General features: G+C 44.6%; 2 protein-coding genes across 2 annotated transcripts in view; one reads left to right on the top strand and one right to left on the bottom strand.

Annotated features, from left to right (window-relative positions):
• The window catches only part of T265_00423 (hypothetical protein), a gene marked incomplete at both ends in the record, with an annotated part of 94694 nt that overhangs the window by 32296 nt on the left and 44265 nt on the right, over positions 1–18133 (top strand). Inside the window, 5 exons of the mRNA XM_009164196.1 lie at positions 604–734; positions 5610–5743; positions 7699–7781; positions 10865–10935; positions 11063–11187. Coding sequence (XP_009162460.1) covers positions 604–734; positions 5610–5743; positions 7699–7781; positions 10865–10935; positions 11063–11187 — 544 coding nt within the window. The remainder of the gene's footprint in view (positions 1–603; positions 735–5609; positions 5744–7698; positions 7782–10864; positions 10936–11062; positions 11188–18133) is intronic.
• Positions 2299–18133, bottom strand: part of T265_00424 (hypothetical protein) — a gene marked incomplete at both ends in the record, with an annotated part of 35066 nt that continues 19231 nt past the window's right edge. The window contains 2 exons of the mRNA XM_009164197.1: positions 2299–2313; positions 11228–11356. Coding sequence (XP_009162461.1) covers positions 2299–2313; positions 11228–11356 — 144 coding nt within the window. The remainder of the gene's footprint in view (positions 2314–11227; positions 11357–18133) is intronic.

Below are 18133 nucleotides of genomic sequence, written 5' to 3'. Positions count from 1 at the left end.
GTATCCACCGAGGACGTTTCCAGTATAATGCAAAACAGGCTTTATTTTATCAACCAACGGACTGGAAAGAGCCGGATTGCTGCTTCACTTTTTGCTCCGCGGTGGTTTTTTGGCTTCATTCATCAGCCTGTCTGTACGATAGTTATGCATCAGTGTTGTCACACGGAGATCGTTTTCACCGGTGATGATGATACTAATGAACCTGTCTGTTCACCACTAAGTATTTGCGCCCTCAACGTGCACTCCGAATATTGCTGTATAATTTTAATTTTTGATTCCATCGCGCATTATTGAGCTAATGTCAATTACCTACTAAGAATAGTGCTGTGTACAGAGGCTTTTAGTGTTCCCACTGTGCACACCTCTTTTGTGCGCCTGTTCTGTTAATACTACATCTTATTTTTTGACGGGACAGAAATGAACCTGGCCATCCCTCATGATACGCTCTGATATGATGTTGACATAACTAGGTTGGGCATGTCAACTTTTTCCTGTTCTCGCTATATATGTTATTTTGTGAGAAGCATAACCGCCCACCACTAGGTCTATTTATATCGAACATCCGACGTATGTGGTGCTATTCTGCCCCTGTCCAATTTTTAGCTGTATGGCCGCAGACTTACTATCGGAGCATTTGCGAAATCGCGACCAAATCACCAGTACTGTTGTCCCGTGAATCACTGCGCACGGAATTACAACACAGTTTCGCCCTGAGCCAGAAGAACTTATCTCAAGTACGTTCGATTGCTTTAAGGCTGTTTGTAGCCTGTATACCTTTAGCCACATCTTGTGGCTTTTCGTTGTGCTGTTTTCCAATATGCTGTTCATTTCACTGTATAACTCGTTCCACACGTATAAACACGGTTTCAGCAAATCAGCTCTGAGTTATTCCGTGTCGGTTAGCGTTGCTATTTTGCTCTGGAACTGTTCTCTATTACATTTTTCGTTGCGTCATCCAGTTGGGGACTGGTCCCAACACAAGTGTAGGCGGGATTCTAGTCACTTGCTACCTAATCCAAAATAGCGCAATCCCAGAAGTCGATAGTCCGTCATTCGGCAGGCGAGTGGGAACAGAGCTACGGGAATTTCGGGTGTAATTGGTACGGCTTGCTCTGCAGGGTTAGATCAAGTGGATCCCCTTTGTTCTTGATCACAACATGGGTGTGTCAGTTTGTCTCAAGATTATCTTTCTAGTTTTTGGAAGAAGGACATGTGAACCTCGGAATATTCACTACGTGTGCATTGTTCCCTCTCTTTGCCCCTTACAGTTCATGCAGCAACAAAGCCTGTACTAAACTCGATTCGACTTAGAAGGTACCTAACCGTGACCTTGGCATCTTGATGTTCCACATGTTGCGGGTGGAACTTTTTTGAGTGATTGCTGGGTTAGTTACGTTACTGTGCTGCCGAGACCACCGACACAGTGGAGCAGGTAACACAAGCGACTTACCATGTGGTGTTAAATTTCACTAGGGAACTCGTATAGTCACTTCCAGCGAGTTGTTTTCCGTTAATTGCCCTTTTGTACTCCAACTAGTTCTATGAAAGGGCTTTTGGAGAGTCAGATTCCGTTTTACCAGACTTTTCTGCGTTTTTGCATGATATCCTTTGGTCATGGATTTCTTCCCAACAGTCTTATCGCCAGCAAACAGTCCCAACTACGCTCGCTCCGGATACTCGCGACTTTGAGCTGAACTGGCTCTATTCCAGCTTACCCCCTAACTGTCCTGTATCCCACGTGAGCTCCCTGGTATTGTTCGTCTTTAAATAGGTGGCACCTATTGCAGTTGATCGGCCTTTGGGATGAGTGCTGGTACTCGAACCATTCCCGCTTGTCTCGTGTCTCCTTTTGCTTGCTGTCAGTGGATGTACGCCTTCTGCATGGGTCCCTATTTGTACGTGGGTGCTGTTCTCAATCATATTAGCTGGTGGGATCATCATCCGATCTACTTGATTCATTGCTGTCTCCAATTCCAATTTCTTCGCATGGATTAACGCTACCACTGAAAGCACGAAGCTCGCTGTTAGAGTCAGTAACACACGCCTGGCTAACACGTAGGCAGTATCATTTTTACGTTTCTTGCTTCGACGATGTTGAGCACTGTACGTGTCATCGTAACCAGTGTTGGTCAAGTCGAGATTTTCCCTTTTGCCTTACTGTTATCACTTCATCCAGTCATTCCAGCGGGGATTCTACCTCATTCTGTCCTGACCGGACAGCAATAGTAATGTATTCATCCTAGAAACATATGTACCTAATCATCAATGCCTCGCAGAGTTATAGCCGTATAAACTTATTTAAAGACACGCTTGCTGTTTGGGGAAGATAAAAAATAAAAACGCGCGCTGACCAGTACGGATTTTCAACGTGAATCCTCACAACATGTAATTCAGCGTCTCCCAAATGCAGGTAGATCGTAGACTCGGGAGGCTATTAACCACCGGTGAAGGGCCACCAATCAAGACTTCCGCTCTTTCCGAAAGACGGAAATCGATTCCGATTACTCTTGCGGCCGTCAGCAGCATGTAGGTCCATTGTTTTCAGGCAGTTAGCTAGGCTATCTACTATCTGAAATGAACCAACACAGTATTTTTTTGGAATTCTCCGATATGATCAAATGATCATCTTATGTCGTCGAGATGACTAGTCCTGACCGGTTCTAGGAATTCCGTACCAACAGACGATGAGTACGGGGTAGAGATAAATCCCACAAGCCCAAATTGTGAAGAGTCTAAGGATGGACCCAATACTCTGGTGGATAATGAAAGCGCAGGAGATGGAATAGGATTTCGACACCGGAAACAGTCGTATCCTAAGACGACTGAATGGCCAAGTGGAGCATCATAAACATTAACCACCCGTCAGAAGAAGGAATCAAATACGAATTAGCCTTGCTGAAGCATGAGAAGGCATTAGGATCGAATGGTATGCACCCAGCCCTATTCGAAGAACTGGAGGGCGCTTGGTTACCCGTATGGATTCCCCTTCGACTGGTGCAAAAGCGTACACGGGCGCTGTGTGAAAACCATCGTGGCATCCGCCTAGTAACTGTGGCATCAAAGGTGCCGTGTGATACCATCATTCCAAGGTTGGCTTGGCACCGAGAGAGATTTACCAGTGAAAACCAAGCTCTGATCTGCCCTTCAAGGGTATGCACCACCACACACTCACTTTCCGCATCAAAGGGACCGTGTGATACCATCATTCCAAGGTTGACTTGGCACCGAGAGAGATTTACCAGTGTAAACCAAGCTCTGATCTGCCCTTCTAGGGTATGCACCACCACACACTCACTTTCCGAAAGATTTAGGTTCACCAGCATTGATTCCAGCTACCAAAAGTAGACATTAGAGCTTCATTGACTCTTTTGGTATTATGGCGGTGTGATAGTGTCTGTGGAGGTAAGTTGACTATATCGGTTCGTGCATCGTCTATGGGGGTCGAGTTTACAATGCTGCGATGCATCTCATATTTTCATGGGGCTTAGAAACCTAGACGCTGAGGACGTTTCGGAGTTTGTCCGAATCTGGTGAAAAGTCGGATCCGTAGGTGAGGTACGTCGAGTAGTTTTTGAGGAACCAGCTAGCTCGGATATCAGGGGTTGAAGACTGATCTCGAGATGTCTAAGGTAACATGCATGTTTTGGCCAATGGCGAATCTAGATTAACGGAGCTTCTAGTCCTTTGGGTGTACTGACGAAGATATCCTTGGCAGTCGGCTGAGGTAGAGGAGAGCGAATGGGTGAAGTAGGAAGGAAGGTTTAAGCAGTCTCGTTTACCCACCCTAGTTTATGTATCAAATAAACCCACCATCTCGATGGCAGCATTCGATGTGGCGTGAAATAATCTTGTTTGTTCCCTCAATTTTTGTACAAGCTTAGATACTATGAAAACATCAAGACTTCGAAGAATGGCCAGGACCCTCTACCAGGGCAGTTGGGTGGTGGTTGGCACAAGGTCACTACAATAGTCCGCAATTTGACTAGAAAGTCGTCATGGAATGCTTGGAACATGTTGATCTAGCTCCTGTCGATTGACCAACCTGGAGTGTGAGGAACTGTGCGAGTTTCACACGGGAAACATTGTGTCTGTTCAAACACCAGTGTGACTATTCGCGAGGGTATCTTGGGTACCCTTTGGAAAGACGTGCCGACTGCCAGTTTATTACAATCTATAGGAAGGAGGGCAAAATTGAGCTACCCGGGTGATGTAACCTGCCGAATCACCGTCATTAACGCTGCTACGAATCTTACCGGCGAAGCCTTCTCAACGATGCACTATTACACTTTTGTACGTCGTCCACATTGCTGTTGCGACACTCATCACAACAACCGTCATCCGAACCACCACCGTGGTTGTTACGCCTTAACGGGATAATCACTGCTTTATGCGATATGAGGACAAGCGCTCAGCTCCCAGGCGGTGATGCGAGGCTGACCAATCCTAGCCCAGAAGAAACAGAAGAGATCTCCGGTGGAGAGCTTTTGCCGCTTTGATCAAAGACGTACGCAATCACTGCTTTATGCGATATGAGCACGAGCGCTCAGCTCCCAAGCGGTGATGCGATGCCGACCAGTCCTAGCCCAGAAGAAAAAGAAGAGATCTCCGGTGGAAAGCTTTTGCCGCTTTGATCAAAGACGTACGGTGGGAGCAACACCGGACTGATATATCTTGGATGACCTTGAGGAAGGGTCAATGCATTCGGCCTTGCGGAGTGTGAATACCCATTGGGAAAGAAACGCGGTTTTGTGGAAAAAATATCTCAGATGGCGGAAAAAAGCGCGAGAGAGTGAGATTACGGTTTCGGAAAGTTAAGTTGACAATGAATATGAACAGTACATATCCTGCAACCACTTCCTTCTCCACAACAAAAATCCAAAATTGTCCAGCGGGTTTCAAGCATATGTGGCGCTTCCTGAGAGGTGGGTCAATCGACCGTCACAACCAGGACAGTCGTTTGATTATCTGGGCACACCAATCACATCGCTCAAGTGTGAACAAGTCCGCCCGTTCAGACGTAAGATTTCAGGTGCGCCCAAAATGTGTTGTTGGAGTAGTGGTAAAACGCTCGGCTCGCGCGTCATATGTCCGGATTTCAGGTCCCAGCACGGCCATTTGATATGCACTGCTGACGAGCTCTAATAAGAGAGGAACTCGACTCCACTACCTCCCTCTCCCTCTGGTGTAGACTGACTAGAATAATTTCACCAGGACCAGAGAACGACTGTTCAAACGAGAGAGTGATGTGAACATGAAGAATACGGACATGACAGTAATGATACTGACATCCCTCACAGTTATTAATCTGTCATTACCATTGTTTTCGATTAGGTCGAGTAATTGCACTATTACATTAAGAACTTGGAAACAACTTGTAATTGCTTTAGACATCCATTTTTGTACAGTTGCATGGTACGTATTCGAGTCATACCCTGGCGTTCTACAGATGTTCGTCATTCGTGTGTTTAGGTGTAGGTAGTTTATTTCCGCTTTGAACGATTGCGCTATGTTTGACTTATTTTACCTGGTCGTTGTGTTGAATGTCCCAATCGTATTATCCATCTTGAGTACATGGAAAAAACGCGGCATCTACCGCCATTCCTTTTCAGACTGACGTCACCGAAATGAGGAACAAATTGTGCCTACTTCTGGGTAACAATGCTGAAGCGACCTCGTTGATTCATCGTATGACTGTGACGCAATGTGTCTACCTAATGGCTGTCTACCGTTTGGAATCATTGTGGTAGGTTGTTTTGAAATTTCCCAGTGTACTGCACCACAAGTTCTGCAAGTTCGGTATCCGTTTGGGTGCCTCTCGAATGGGTCCTATAGCACGGGTATCTCGTGTTTTTATTCCCGAATAATAACCATTTCTCCCCGTTTTTACTTTGACGAAGTACTCAGCGAGTTGTAATCACCTCTGGTAGTCATAAGGCTCGTTCCATTTCGTCTGGGATGTGCAGCCTGTGTTTGGCCATGAAGTTATTTGCGTTATCAGAGTAGTGGGTCGAAGCATTTGTGTGGCAGTTCAACATTTACCCCAGTCTGTGTTTAAGAGACTTCTATCACTTGATCGGGGGTCTGAAACGGACCTGTGGGATTGAGCAAAATAGTATTTTGCGCGGAATCCTCTTAGTCTTCTTGATCATGGATCAAGCTAAATGCTTGCCTTTTTACCTATTATTCAATCAGTTCCGGTCCCGAGAGGTTTTCTTTCGACGGCGTTACACAAACTTCATCCGCCAGAACGAACTGAGCATGATCTATTGCATGTGTTTGATGGTAGGGCTTGTTGCCGCGAAGATGTTTTCGATGGCCTTAGTCCTTTTTATTGTTACAGCTAATTTTTCGGTCGCTGGTCGTCATCTACAAATTAACCCGGTGATTCCATGTGAACTTTAGACGCCTCATGGATTTTTTCGCTTTTTTTTATCGTCATATGACTTCAAAGTAATACGCACACTTAATATTTTACCAGCAGTATGCTGATAGGTTTTCAGCAACAGTTACTTAGCTAACGCGGCTTGCGTGGGTGCGCCGAGCCCCTCAAAGCGGAACATGTTAAAGCTGCAAATGTTTAGTGCTGTCATCCGCTTGATGTCTTAATTTAACTGTGCAGAGGTCTTATCTGTGGCACAGTTCATTCCTGTGTATAGTTCACTAGCGATCGCTACTGAGTCCTTGTGACCCGGTAAAACTGTCAGATGCGGCTGTCCACTGTGTGCTCTATGCTGAGTGAAATCCACTAAATACTATGTAGTAGTATTACTTATCTAGCCAGTTAGTCAATGTCACTGGTGTGTGGAACGGCCTGTTCGAACAAACAACCCCTAGTGTGCACGGACTGACTTTACAAGCTTTACTCTTTCCACAGTATAAATTATTTTGTTGCTTCAGTAATTCCCTTCAGAAGGAAGTCACCGTACTCCTAAATTTGATTAAAATATTCTAAGTGGTAACAATTTTTTCGTATGTGTACGATTCGTGTGTGACTTGCTGTGTGTACCCACGTGCACAGTCCTTTGACAGAGGTTATAAACCAATCTGAATTGAAGTCCGTTTCCATGCCATAGTGACTGCACAGCACCCCAGCTAGGTTCAATCGCTCCTTGAAAGGCAAGATAGTTCATTGGTCAAGGTGCCAACTTACGGAGTGGAAGGTTCGTGGTTTGAACCCGACCTCTGCCTCTCGATTCCCCCTGTCCAGGCTTGGGAAACCTGGCAGTGTCCCCGCCCGCGTGCTTCTTTTAGGTGGCAGCTAGGCATCGAGAGGGTGTTACGATTGAACGATTTTTCTAATAGCGCCTCAGTAGTATGACCACTTCTCCCATGCCACCGCATTCATCTCTTCGGCGTCGCAATTGGGAGTGACTATTTTAGGAATTTTAACTGAAAAAGTTATGCAACCAGATCTATGCAGATGGTCACCTACTGGGCGTCTTGTGTTATTATTGTAAATGTAATTTTATCTTCCACTGAAAATCAGTGGGATTCAAAGCTTGAAAGTGTGTTTATGTTTAGCTCCGGTTATTTTTTTTTTCAATGTCCTTTTCCTGCTGTTATTATTGATAAATGTAGCGAATCGTCATCCACACAACTAGAGGATCAGGGTTGGCAAACCGAATAGAATCCTTAACTCACTTAGGGTCTTTTTTGATCGCCCTTGTTGCACTCAATATTTTCTTGTGTTTACCGCAGTGTCACTCACTCCAATGATCCTGAGGCTCTCCATCGGATTTTCATGTACCTAGAGGACAGTATCATCATTCGTGATAAGTTTGGTGAGTATTTGCAACTAAACCAGACGCATCTGTATTCCATGCCTTTTGATCTTCCTACGAAGCAACTTCATGGAAAAGTCTATCGCAATTTTCCACGATTGTCGTCCCCGTTTTCCTCAAACTGTCCGTGGACCGGGAGTAGGAAACATGAACAGACAGCTGCTTGACAAGATTGCTAGTGACTAGGTAGTTTTTCATCTCATTTTGCTATCCTCACATCATCATTGTCAGCTGTAAGAACAGCGTACTTGTCGTGCAGTGGTTGTAGCTGCCACAGTTTCGTTCACCGATGATTCGGGAAGATGGGGTAGGTAGCTGCGCATTGGAGGCGGGAGCTGATAAATTAGTGCGTAAATGCAGCACTCTAGGTGACTCGTCTCGGGGTTACCATCCAGAAAGACGGCAATGACGAGCGCAGCTGAGTTTGCTGGTAATGGCTTTTGTAATCCGCTGCCAAGTCATTCTTTGACCGCCTCTGGCTCTCTCCCACCATTCACGTGGATTAAGCTTAGAAAAGCTATCGAGGTGGCAGCCAAAAACAAAACGGCGAAGTGCAAAAGACAGTGTAAGCGATGTGCTAAGATTACCTATAAAAAATGAGGCAGTCTGCAGTATACATTGATTTGAGTCTTTTTCATGGGTGGACTGAAAAGGTAGACCACAAAAGGGAAGATTCGAACGGCCAACACACATGAGGACGCAGCGTTGGTGTCATGGAATTAACTAAAGCTGTTCATCCAGCATTGCCAAAGCAAAGTTAAACTCAGAAATATCACCTTCTGGACACGGTCTCTGCCCTTTTTTTGCCAAATTTAACTAAAGCTAGAAGAGGGTTAGGGCTCTCACCGCTTGTGAACCACCCCGTGTCCGATGTTCTTTATGAGTTGTAGAGAAGCATGAATCGTGTAATTCAGCGGTAAATATCTATTGGAATGTGTGATCAGAAATAACTGCTGTGTTTGACCAGTCAGCATCGTTTGTGCATCAAACCTATCGCCTTCAATGCGTAGCTACCCGGTTTCCGAACTAACTGAACATGCCATCGCCTTCAATGTTTGGTTGTGTGTCCCACACTCTTCCACTTTCCGGTGATGAAACTGTAGTAGTTGGAACCAATGTGTCTATGGTAGCTGATAAATTGAATTGGTTGGGTCCGAATCACGAATCCTCGGATCAGTGGATTCGCGCTCAGTTCAACCCTACGCTTGTTAAGTGATTGTAGATTTGTTAATTATCTAATGTGAAAGTCATCCTCGAGATTGTTCTGTAGTTATGGTGAGATGAAAGAACACACAATGTCCGTCTGAATCAGGATCGGAGATTGGTTTCCTGAAAACATCATCTCAGTGTTTGGGTGCTGCAACTCACATTTATGCCTGTCCAATCTGTGGTGTTAAGAAGCAGCTCGGAACTTCCACAACCTAGCAGCGCCATCGGTCAGTAACCATATGAATGTGAACAGGTAGTCGTCGGCAAAAATCCAAAGCTTTCCATTACGTAAAACTGAAGGTGGACTCTGGCCTCGGTTATCCAACCGGTGAGGCGGATGTTTTTGTTGGTGCTGCAGTAAAAAAATAGGCGGCTTCAAGAGAACAAAGTTCGATCAACTCCGGCCGCTCTAGAGCCAATTAGGTGATTTGTCCATCACAACTGAATACACATAAACACCCAATGGGACATGTGAAGGACGGTAACAGTATTGTTGGTCCACTGATACGCACCGATTAATTTGCATCCGTAATCTGACATTTCTGCAGAACGAACAGAGTCTTTTCTTTTGATCCGTTTCCGGAAACCTAGCACAGCCTACCACTAATGGAATCGACAGAAAGACGAGTATCACTGTAATCTGAATCGGTTCGCTCCTCTCACTCCTCTCACTTGTTTCGAAGACTGGTAGTTTCAAAGTGACAGTATCATGTGAATGCCGGTCCATTCAGAGTTTTGCGAATCTTCGTTTCACTCCCTTTTTGCGTATTTTCGATTACTTCAACCAGATACTGCTTTATTAATAGCTTAAGGTCTATTTGCTTAACTTTTCCCTTCCACGTAATGTGAGCAAAGAAACGACACGTTTACAACACCATAGACAATTTCTTCCCGATTTGTTTGTTTGTCGAAGGGATGCATCTCACATCATTGCAAACTATGGCATTTTTCGTTCATCTACTCAACCTATGTGGTGTATGAACCGTCAGATTTATTTCAAAGGAGGGTCACATGGTCCGACAATACATAGTTCGCCATTGCTCTGTTGCTTCAAATCGTGTTGGCGCTAAGGTATGAGACGGGTGTCTCTTCGAAAATGAACCTTCGATTTCCGGCAAGCTATTATTGCATTGCCGTGTAAGTCGAGGTAGTGCTAAACTCTCCGTGATTCACATTACTTTTGCATGGAGGATCCACACTCCACGATACCAATCATCCTCACCGTGATAACGTTTCACGTGAATCTCGCGTGGTCGGTGATCACTCAGTTCATTCGTGTTGCCGTTAGTCTATGCTCCGAGGGTCACCTGATGTTGCCACACTCACCCGTGTAGTCTAATGTACCGGAGATCCAATATGCTATTGAAAACAAAACGGGAAACAGGGATGAAAAACTATTAGACATCCACGAAACAAAACTGTTTTAGTTGATTTCGTGGCAGCATCTGTTCAGGTTGATAGGCCTGTCTGTGATTGGATAACTCGACTCGTGTTCAATCCTTGGTAGTATCCACATTCAAATGAATTTTGTTTAAATCCTGTCGGATTGCACTTAGTTATTCAGTTGATCTACGTCATCTGTGCTCTGCCATAGAACACATCTGTCTGGGTCGACTACTGAAAAGAAATAGTAACTGATCTTTCCTAAGGAGGCCTCTCAATCGAGGGATTGTACATGAGGTCACAGCTGACGGGAAATGTTTTCGTTGACTCTCCAATCTTTAGAAGAGGACCTTCTTGAGGGAAAATTGCTGTAGAATTCTGCACCTGTGCTGTTAATAAAGACTGTTAATAAAGACTAGGGCACATTGTTGCTTTTTGTCAGACGTTTACGGACCAGTTCTCCATTAAAAATGGCTTTGTTCCTACTTTAGGCATGTGGACCTGCATCACACAAGTCGCAGTTCAGGTTTTCAACAAATACTTGGCCAGAATGAAAGCAATGGTAAGTTGTTAATCGGCTTGCCATCATACACTCATTTCCTGACGTGTTTTGTTTTATCCGTGTTTTCTATTGTTTCCTTTCTTCCTTTATGTCAACCTTGTTGCATTTTTTTATTGGTCACCAACAGCCTTTAGGGAGCGAACGTGAGACGATCATGGACATGCATGCGCAGTTCCTATTGGTCAAATTCCTGCACGTTCAGAAAGGTTTGCGAATCGTCGCCGATGAATTTCTGAGCATGCTGGCTAAAGAGTGAGTTAACAACCCAGCGTACATGAACTGATCGAATCACTTTTTCTTGATTGCTTATCTTCCTATGCCAATGCGTTGCTTCTTGCATCACATTTTGGTCTTTGGCATCAATGCTGCTGTTTACTGGTTCAGGCTGATGCCCTTTCCAGTCGAATTGTTTGAGAGAATTCTGTGGTCACAAAAAGACGATGAACACAATTGACCTGATGTTTTTTGGCGCCTTGCCTCGATGGTATGAGTAAGCTCGACGCTGCTGTAGATTGAGGGAATTCCTCACAAGTTTGTCTTCCCCTTTGCAACCGATTGCGGTCGATATTGATGGATGTACACCACCGGCTTTTATATGCCGTAACAGTGTTACCGACCTGTCTCCCTTCGGGTCCGATTGACCTATCTTTTTTACTCATGATTCTTGAGTAGATATAGGTATCGTAAATCCAGCTCTGTTTGCTGAAATGGCACAGAACACAGTGGCGTTTTGAGTTTACTTTCTTACGCTAATGAGGCACCCTTTACCTGGTCATTTAGTAAAACGCGATAACTAAATTATCCTAACATGTTTATCACTCTAAAGTTGGTAGTTCCTGATTCGAATACTGGTTTGGAGTTTTTGTTTAAGTCTAGACTGAATTAGGCGAGGCATTGCAGGATCTTGTGCGGTGCCGATATGAGACCCACCGGGCTATCACCTCGCCAAGTGACGTTGTCTACGTATCCCAGGCCAGATACCTAAGTATCCCTCGTAATTTGAATACTGCTGTAGGCTCTATGAGCACTATCCAATCTCCAGTCGATGGCATAGTCAGATAGGACTGAGGATAATGGGTGTCCTTATAAAGGTCGGACTCGCGAGAATTCTCGGCTTATACTCAAACTCGATCTACGGTGGGGCTCAGTGATCCAATACAATTATATGGAGCTCCGTAAAGTTGCGTTATATTTAACGGGAGATTGAGGTTAACGAAGTCGATTGTGGCATGGAGGCCAATGAAACATACGGCAGTATGTTTGAAGCGTTTCCCCAACATGGAGTAGAAATTCAACTTACACGGTTCTCTTTGGAAAGCTCGACTGAACAGGGCTACTGTGAACATTCTGGCCGTTGGTTTAATAATGCTTGTGCCTCCGTGGTTATTGCAGATCTGTTTGCTTCTTTTCTGTGGGAATGATAAGAGAGTTGAAGTACCACATTCAGTGGGAATACTTTTGTCTCCCATATAGAGCGCTTGAGTGGTACATTGCACACCTTGTATATATCATCCGCCATGCATTCTCTCAAGAGTTCTCGTTTCCTAGGTGGTTGATCGTGCGGGTGATTCCCCCTATTTTCTGGTGGTGCAGTTGATGCGGGCAGGTATCGATGGATATCCTCAAAGGACACTGGAATATTTGGGAAAAAATCTTCACCCACCCGATGGTTTTGTGACCAAGGTCTGAGATTAGATTGCGTCACTCAAGTTAAGCTTCGGGTGTAGGTGATTACCAGTGGATTTGCTGATAAGTCGGCCGAGTTTGTGGAATTTGTCAGCCGTCTTCATGATCTCTGCCATTACGTTCCAGTGTTTTTTCCAGTCGCTTACTAGGCAGCGATTTTTCAGTACGTTTCTTTTAGTGCTGACAGATGCAATGCATGTACAGCAACGCAGTCGTCTTGACTATGAGGTATGGTGCCAAGGCGGACTGAAGCTGCTTGTTGAGTGGATGTTTTCAGCATGTCACCGTTCATCGACGGAATTTGGGAAGCGAGGGGTGATTGTCTGGGCTAACCTTGGTGATTGTGAAGTAGCCTTGTGAATCACGTTCACTAGTGTGCATAGTTGTGTGTCCTCTACTATCTTGACTTTCAAGCGTTTAAGGAGAAGGAATATTTGCTGATGCTTTACCGGTCAAGTGTGAGTTTCGCACAAATCGATGTGTGATCTAACATCCCCATATTACCAGCTTTAGTTCCCCGATATGAACGAAACTTCCCAGCATAGGATATTCAGAGTGATCGATTGACTGTTCATACATCATGGAAGTACAATATAGGTGCAATTTTGGACATTTTTGGACTTACAGTATGTTGAGGATTGCAAAGTTGTCCAAACAACCACTATTCTCCCCAAAACAAACCGCAAGCGAAATGGGCAAGTCGAGTGATTTTTTTGTAGGCCCATTGGAACTTTTAGTCGCCGTCGAAGAACGTCAAGGAATGCGGTTGACAGTCACCCGTGATTGTTCGTATTATTCGTTTTTCTGACGTTTCAATCAACAGAGTATATTGTAATCCAAGCGAAATGCATCGCAGCAGATGATAACGATTCTTGACAAAGTGACATCCCCTGAAAAGGAAACTCTGTTGACACCTCAGCTGGAGACAGATTAGCCCCGTGTAAAGCCAACAGAAAGAGGTTGCTTGAAGATTGCTCTATTTTGATTTCCACTGCGGACACGCCCGACTCGGGGGATTTGCAGTATCGACGCCTCAGCCTTACAGAATCTGCGTAGTGATCAGTTGACTGGTAAAGTCGATTTAAGTTCTAACTTTCTAGCAACTGATAAAGCATTGCTTATATGTGTTTACAAGCCTAGCTAGCGGTTCGGGCACTCCATGCGCCGGTGCTACCGGAGGTAGTCCGTTTACTATGGACCTTATAGCATTGAAAGAACGACGGTCATAAGACACGTTGTTGGAAGTTTTACACAGGCGATATTCTTCGCGCCATTTGGCATTTGTTTAAGTGTGCGTGTCTAGCATATGCACAATCTGGTGGGCCTGCAAATCAGCATGGAACTTGGAGAGCATGGTTGAACAGTATTCGCCTCTTGTGAAGGAGTTCCCGGTGTTACCGATTTGGAATCAAGGTTTAGTGACCTCTCTGGATGGACTACCAACGTGCCACCAACCAGGTTATAGCACGTGTACCCATTTCGGCCACTCCACCGATAGTACCCGCTACGAGAAGGCAGCGGATCAGACTTTTCAACCGGAGATTTCACAGTAGAAGCTCGTCCATCTCTCCTTACCCTTCCGATGATACTAAGGCGTTTGGAGGTGTAGGCTAGTTTATGCAACGTCTGTCTGCCTCTTCGTTACGCAGAAGTCTTACGTGCTCTTTGTGGAGTTGTATAGTGTCTTTCTGTCTTTCGAACAACACCCAAATTTTTTCATTTGTATCTCTGACCCACTTTTATGAAGCCAACAGTTGTTGACAGTTGTTGGGATACGATGCCCGGTTCAACATGTATTTTGTTATACTCTGTGCCTTGCACTATACATGGCTTGACCCTTCATCATAAACGAACTAACTAGATTCTTGGTCCACTGACCAACCTTAGCTTTTTCTGGAAACCAACGTCGTTGAATAGGCTTATATCTTGGAGCCTCTGGCATTTCGATGTATGGAATTGGAGAATAATATCGATGTGGGTTTGCTGCAGAATTTCGCAGCTGCCAACAAGAAACCCGCCTCGTAAACAGCAGCAATTAAATTACCAGATCTTGCTTTCAGAAGAACCCCGTTTGAGGGTTATATCAGTGTGATAGTGAACCGCCTTGTGTACTTATATCCTCACAAAATTCCCTGTGACTTCATATTCTGGACCACGTGCGTCAGCTATGGGAGAGCGACACTTTTCCCTGCCACATTTCATATACAGCTATTCTTATTTCTCCTCATTTACGCTTGCATGGTTAGCAACGTTTAGGGACTGCCGAAATTTGAATGTAGATCACGATGTCGCATGCGAGCTTATGACCGAAATCACTTATGATTTTTGGGTCTGGGAGTTCCAACAGCATGTTAGCTGTCTTACATTGTTGCATAGCATCTGGGCAGCAGAATAGCGTCGCAAATTGAGGACTTGATGAACTGAGTGTGTAGAAACCACTGGTACTCCCAGCATGGACTTGAGCTGTGGGTCTTCGTCATTGCGAGCTTTCTAAGTCGCCTTTGTACTGTAAACCTGTGAATAATGCTACAGTAGTTTTGTTGTCTTGCTCCGTAGCACTTCCAATAGTTTATCACCGGTGTTACTTGTTCGGGGCAGTGAACCTTTTCCATCTGATCAGTTGCTAATTTCTCAAAGGTTCAGTCAGGCTTCCTTGGACTGGGCATTGTCATTTCCTTGTTTTCTGACCAAGTTATGTTGATGAATGAGGACTTCCGACAAAACGCTTGTTCAAATCTCGGGCGTTAACACTTATGATAAATGATGACTTCGGAAAAAACCATTGTTCGAATGATGAATATAGCTAGTTATCTAGTCATGTTCTCCCAGTATGGAACAGAAACAAATAACTTTTGTATGGCCGTAACAGAGCATTGTTTTGACTCTATGACTTAAAACTTAACTTGGGGTCCGTCGGTATTAAACTACTTGGTAAGAAGTTTTGCTGCCTATTACTAAGCTGTATGTCTTATTCCGACTTGCTTTATCCCGGACGCTGTTGGATGATGGATTTAGGTGGGTCATGCTGTCAGTGAAGAAACCGTTTTAGTTTATTGAGACGTTCAGAACGAAATATAGCACGTACCACTCTTCGCACATCCTGTCAACCGATTAAATCAAATGGACCGAAAGTTCTGGTGAAAGCGATACTATCCGCGAAAACAATGGATCGGACGTTCATTCACAGTGGTGACCGACCACTTAGAAGCGCAGTCATCTGGCCTACTTCAAAGTAAACTTTGATGACGGATCGAACTGGTCTGGAGTGTGGACATAAATTTCCTACCAAACACAAATTTCACGCGAAGTGGCTTACCTTAAACTGACAAGGTATCAGATGCGGACGGCCTACACTCTCCGCTCTTCTCGGAAAGTAGCGAAGCAGTTGTGTGAACTTGCAAACCTAAGTCAGTTTTGGATTTAAATAGGATAGAGGGAGCGGAGCGCCTCTATTGTGACCTTGCTCTTCAAGGAGTTTGTGGGAACCACATTGGCATCAGCCTGGTAGTGCTTGTCTCTGAAACGCTCTATGACATTGTTTTACACAGCTATATCTATGGGAGTTAAGCTGAGGTACGCCCTGGACGAAGATGCATTGACCACATTTGTTTACTGCAGGCTCCTATACTCTTCTGTAGCTACCAACGATGGATTGGTTCTCTTCCCACCTTGGATTCTGCATATTGTTAACAGTCGGGACACTAGCTATCAATTGAGGGTGTCCCACATAAATTCTAGTCTTATCGAAAACCTTTACTAAGCAACGCCCGGGAAAGCGTATATGTATGCAGAAGGTTTTCATCTAAGATGATCAGACACTGTAATATAACTGTCCTCTGTCACTCTTGTTTTTCTTCTTTACTGCTGATGTGCTACTCGGATTTTTGTATGCCCCCAACAATTCGAAGCCTAATCTACTCCTCGGGGATTTTGCCTACGGACATTTTTTCATCCTAGATCTCTCGGAAGTGCTAAGAATTTTAAGTTACTTGATTTACTCTTCCGCACCTTGGGCATCTACGGCGCCGTGGCTTTGTCAATTTATTTTTCGAAGCACTGTACGATCAACATCGTAGCCAGTATGTGCCATCTGTATTTCCGAAGCATTAGCCGGATATGGTGAGAGCATCGGTTCAACAGTACCCAGCTATCTCGGACAGTGTTTAGAGGGAACTATTTACCCATCATAATCGGGGTGACCACACTTCATATTGTTATCACTCACCCACGGACTTATTGGTAGTCATTCCAGATTGTTTTTTTCTGATGACTGCAGCTTCCGATCCATTACACAACCCGTCCACACATGTCACTTCGGTTTTGTTGAGTATAACTCGATGCTGCAGCACGCACCCGCATTTGAATGACTTTAGATGATACCTGTTGAGTAGTACCCATGCTCTGTTAACTATGGTGTTTATTGTTCTATCTCTGGAGTGCCTTCGGGTGGAGTTTCAGGTGGTATTGCTTACTTGTTTGAATTTACTGTTTCCATGCTCTCCGTTTGTTCATTATCACCCGAGTTCGGCGGGCTACAATTTAGTACATTGGAGTACCGTATGTGCACATCCGGCAACCGATAGTCTCACCCGTGCCGTGTTTATCCGAGACATTTTGCGAGCCCACTAATACTGTAAACTAAGTGCCAGCCACAGAACATGTGACTGTGTTGAGCAAATCGCTCATTCGCCTATTATGGTAGTGCAAAGATAAAACGGAAATCGGCCTCTGTTCAACCTTGCGCTTCAAAGGCTGGCTGGAAATTCAATTGGCATGATATTCAAGACATCGAATTCTCTTCCTTGTAATCTCATATAAGAAAATAGATGAAAATGCACTGACTGCCGACTAGCGTGGAATTTTTTACCCGACACGTAGTGGTCCTTCTGTGAAGTTCTCCCAGTCTTCCTATACTGCTACACAAAGCTCCAATATCCTCATTTCCGAGAAATATAAGAATTTAGGGGGAGGATTAACTGTTAAGTGGAACGCTTTGACGTGTTATGTGATTAACAAATTCACCAGCTGACTGCAGATATTCTCCACTGTGGTGCCGCTGCTCCCTACTCATCTATCTCTTTGAATCTTGCTCATCCGCTGCAAATGCTTTTTAGTTTCCAGCTAGTACGAATAGTCGTACCTTCGGTGTTTGCACTTTTGCGCGTACCGGGTGACTACACAATGTCCCTTTTTGCACCTTGTTTGTTTGTTCGTTATGTACAAAACAGTAAACAGTCGAATTTCGTGAGCTTTAGTAATCCTTTTAAGCCCTTGTTCTTTCGGGGTGCTTCTCTCTTCGGGTTGCGTTGCGTCGAGTTTCATTGTTTGTATTTCGCTTTCGAAGTACCTGAAAGCTTCTATTTTGATATGCGATTAGCAGGTTTAAGGTGTTTGCTAGTACACTCTATTTCCTCACTTAGGCAGCAGATGCTTGATTGTTTTTGTTAAAATTTGCTCTCTTGGTGTATGAACCATTCGATGTCCTAAATTAACTCTGAGACTCAGTGGCATG

This window comes from Opisthorchis viverrini (assembly GCF_000715545.1).
Source record: "Opisthorchis viverrini unplaced genomic scaffold opera_v5_4, whole genome shotgun sequence".
Classification (NCBI taxonomy): domain Eukaryota; kingdom Metazoa; phylum Platyhelminthes; class Trematoda; order Opisthorchiida; family Opisthorchiidae; genus Opisthorchis; species Opisthorchis viverrini.
Note: the sequence above shows the minus strand (reverse complement) of the source record. Positions and strands in the feature narration are given on the sequence as shown.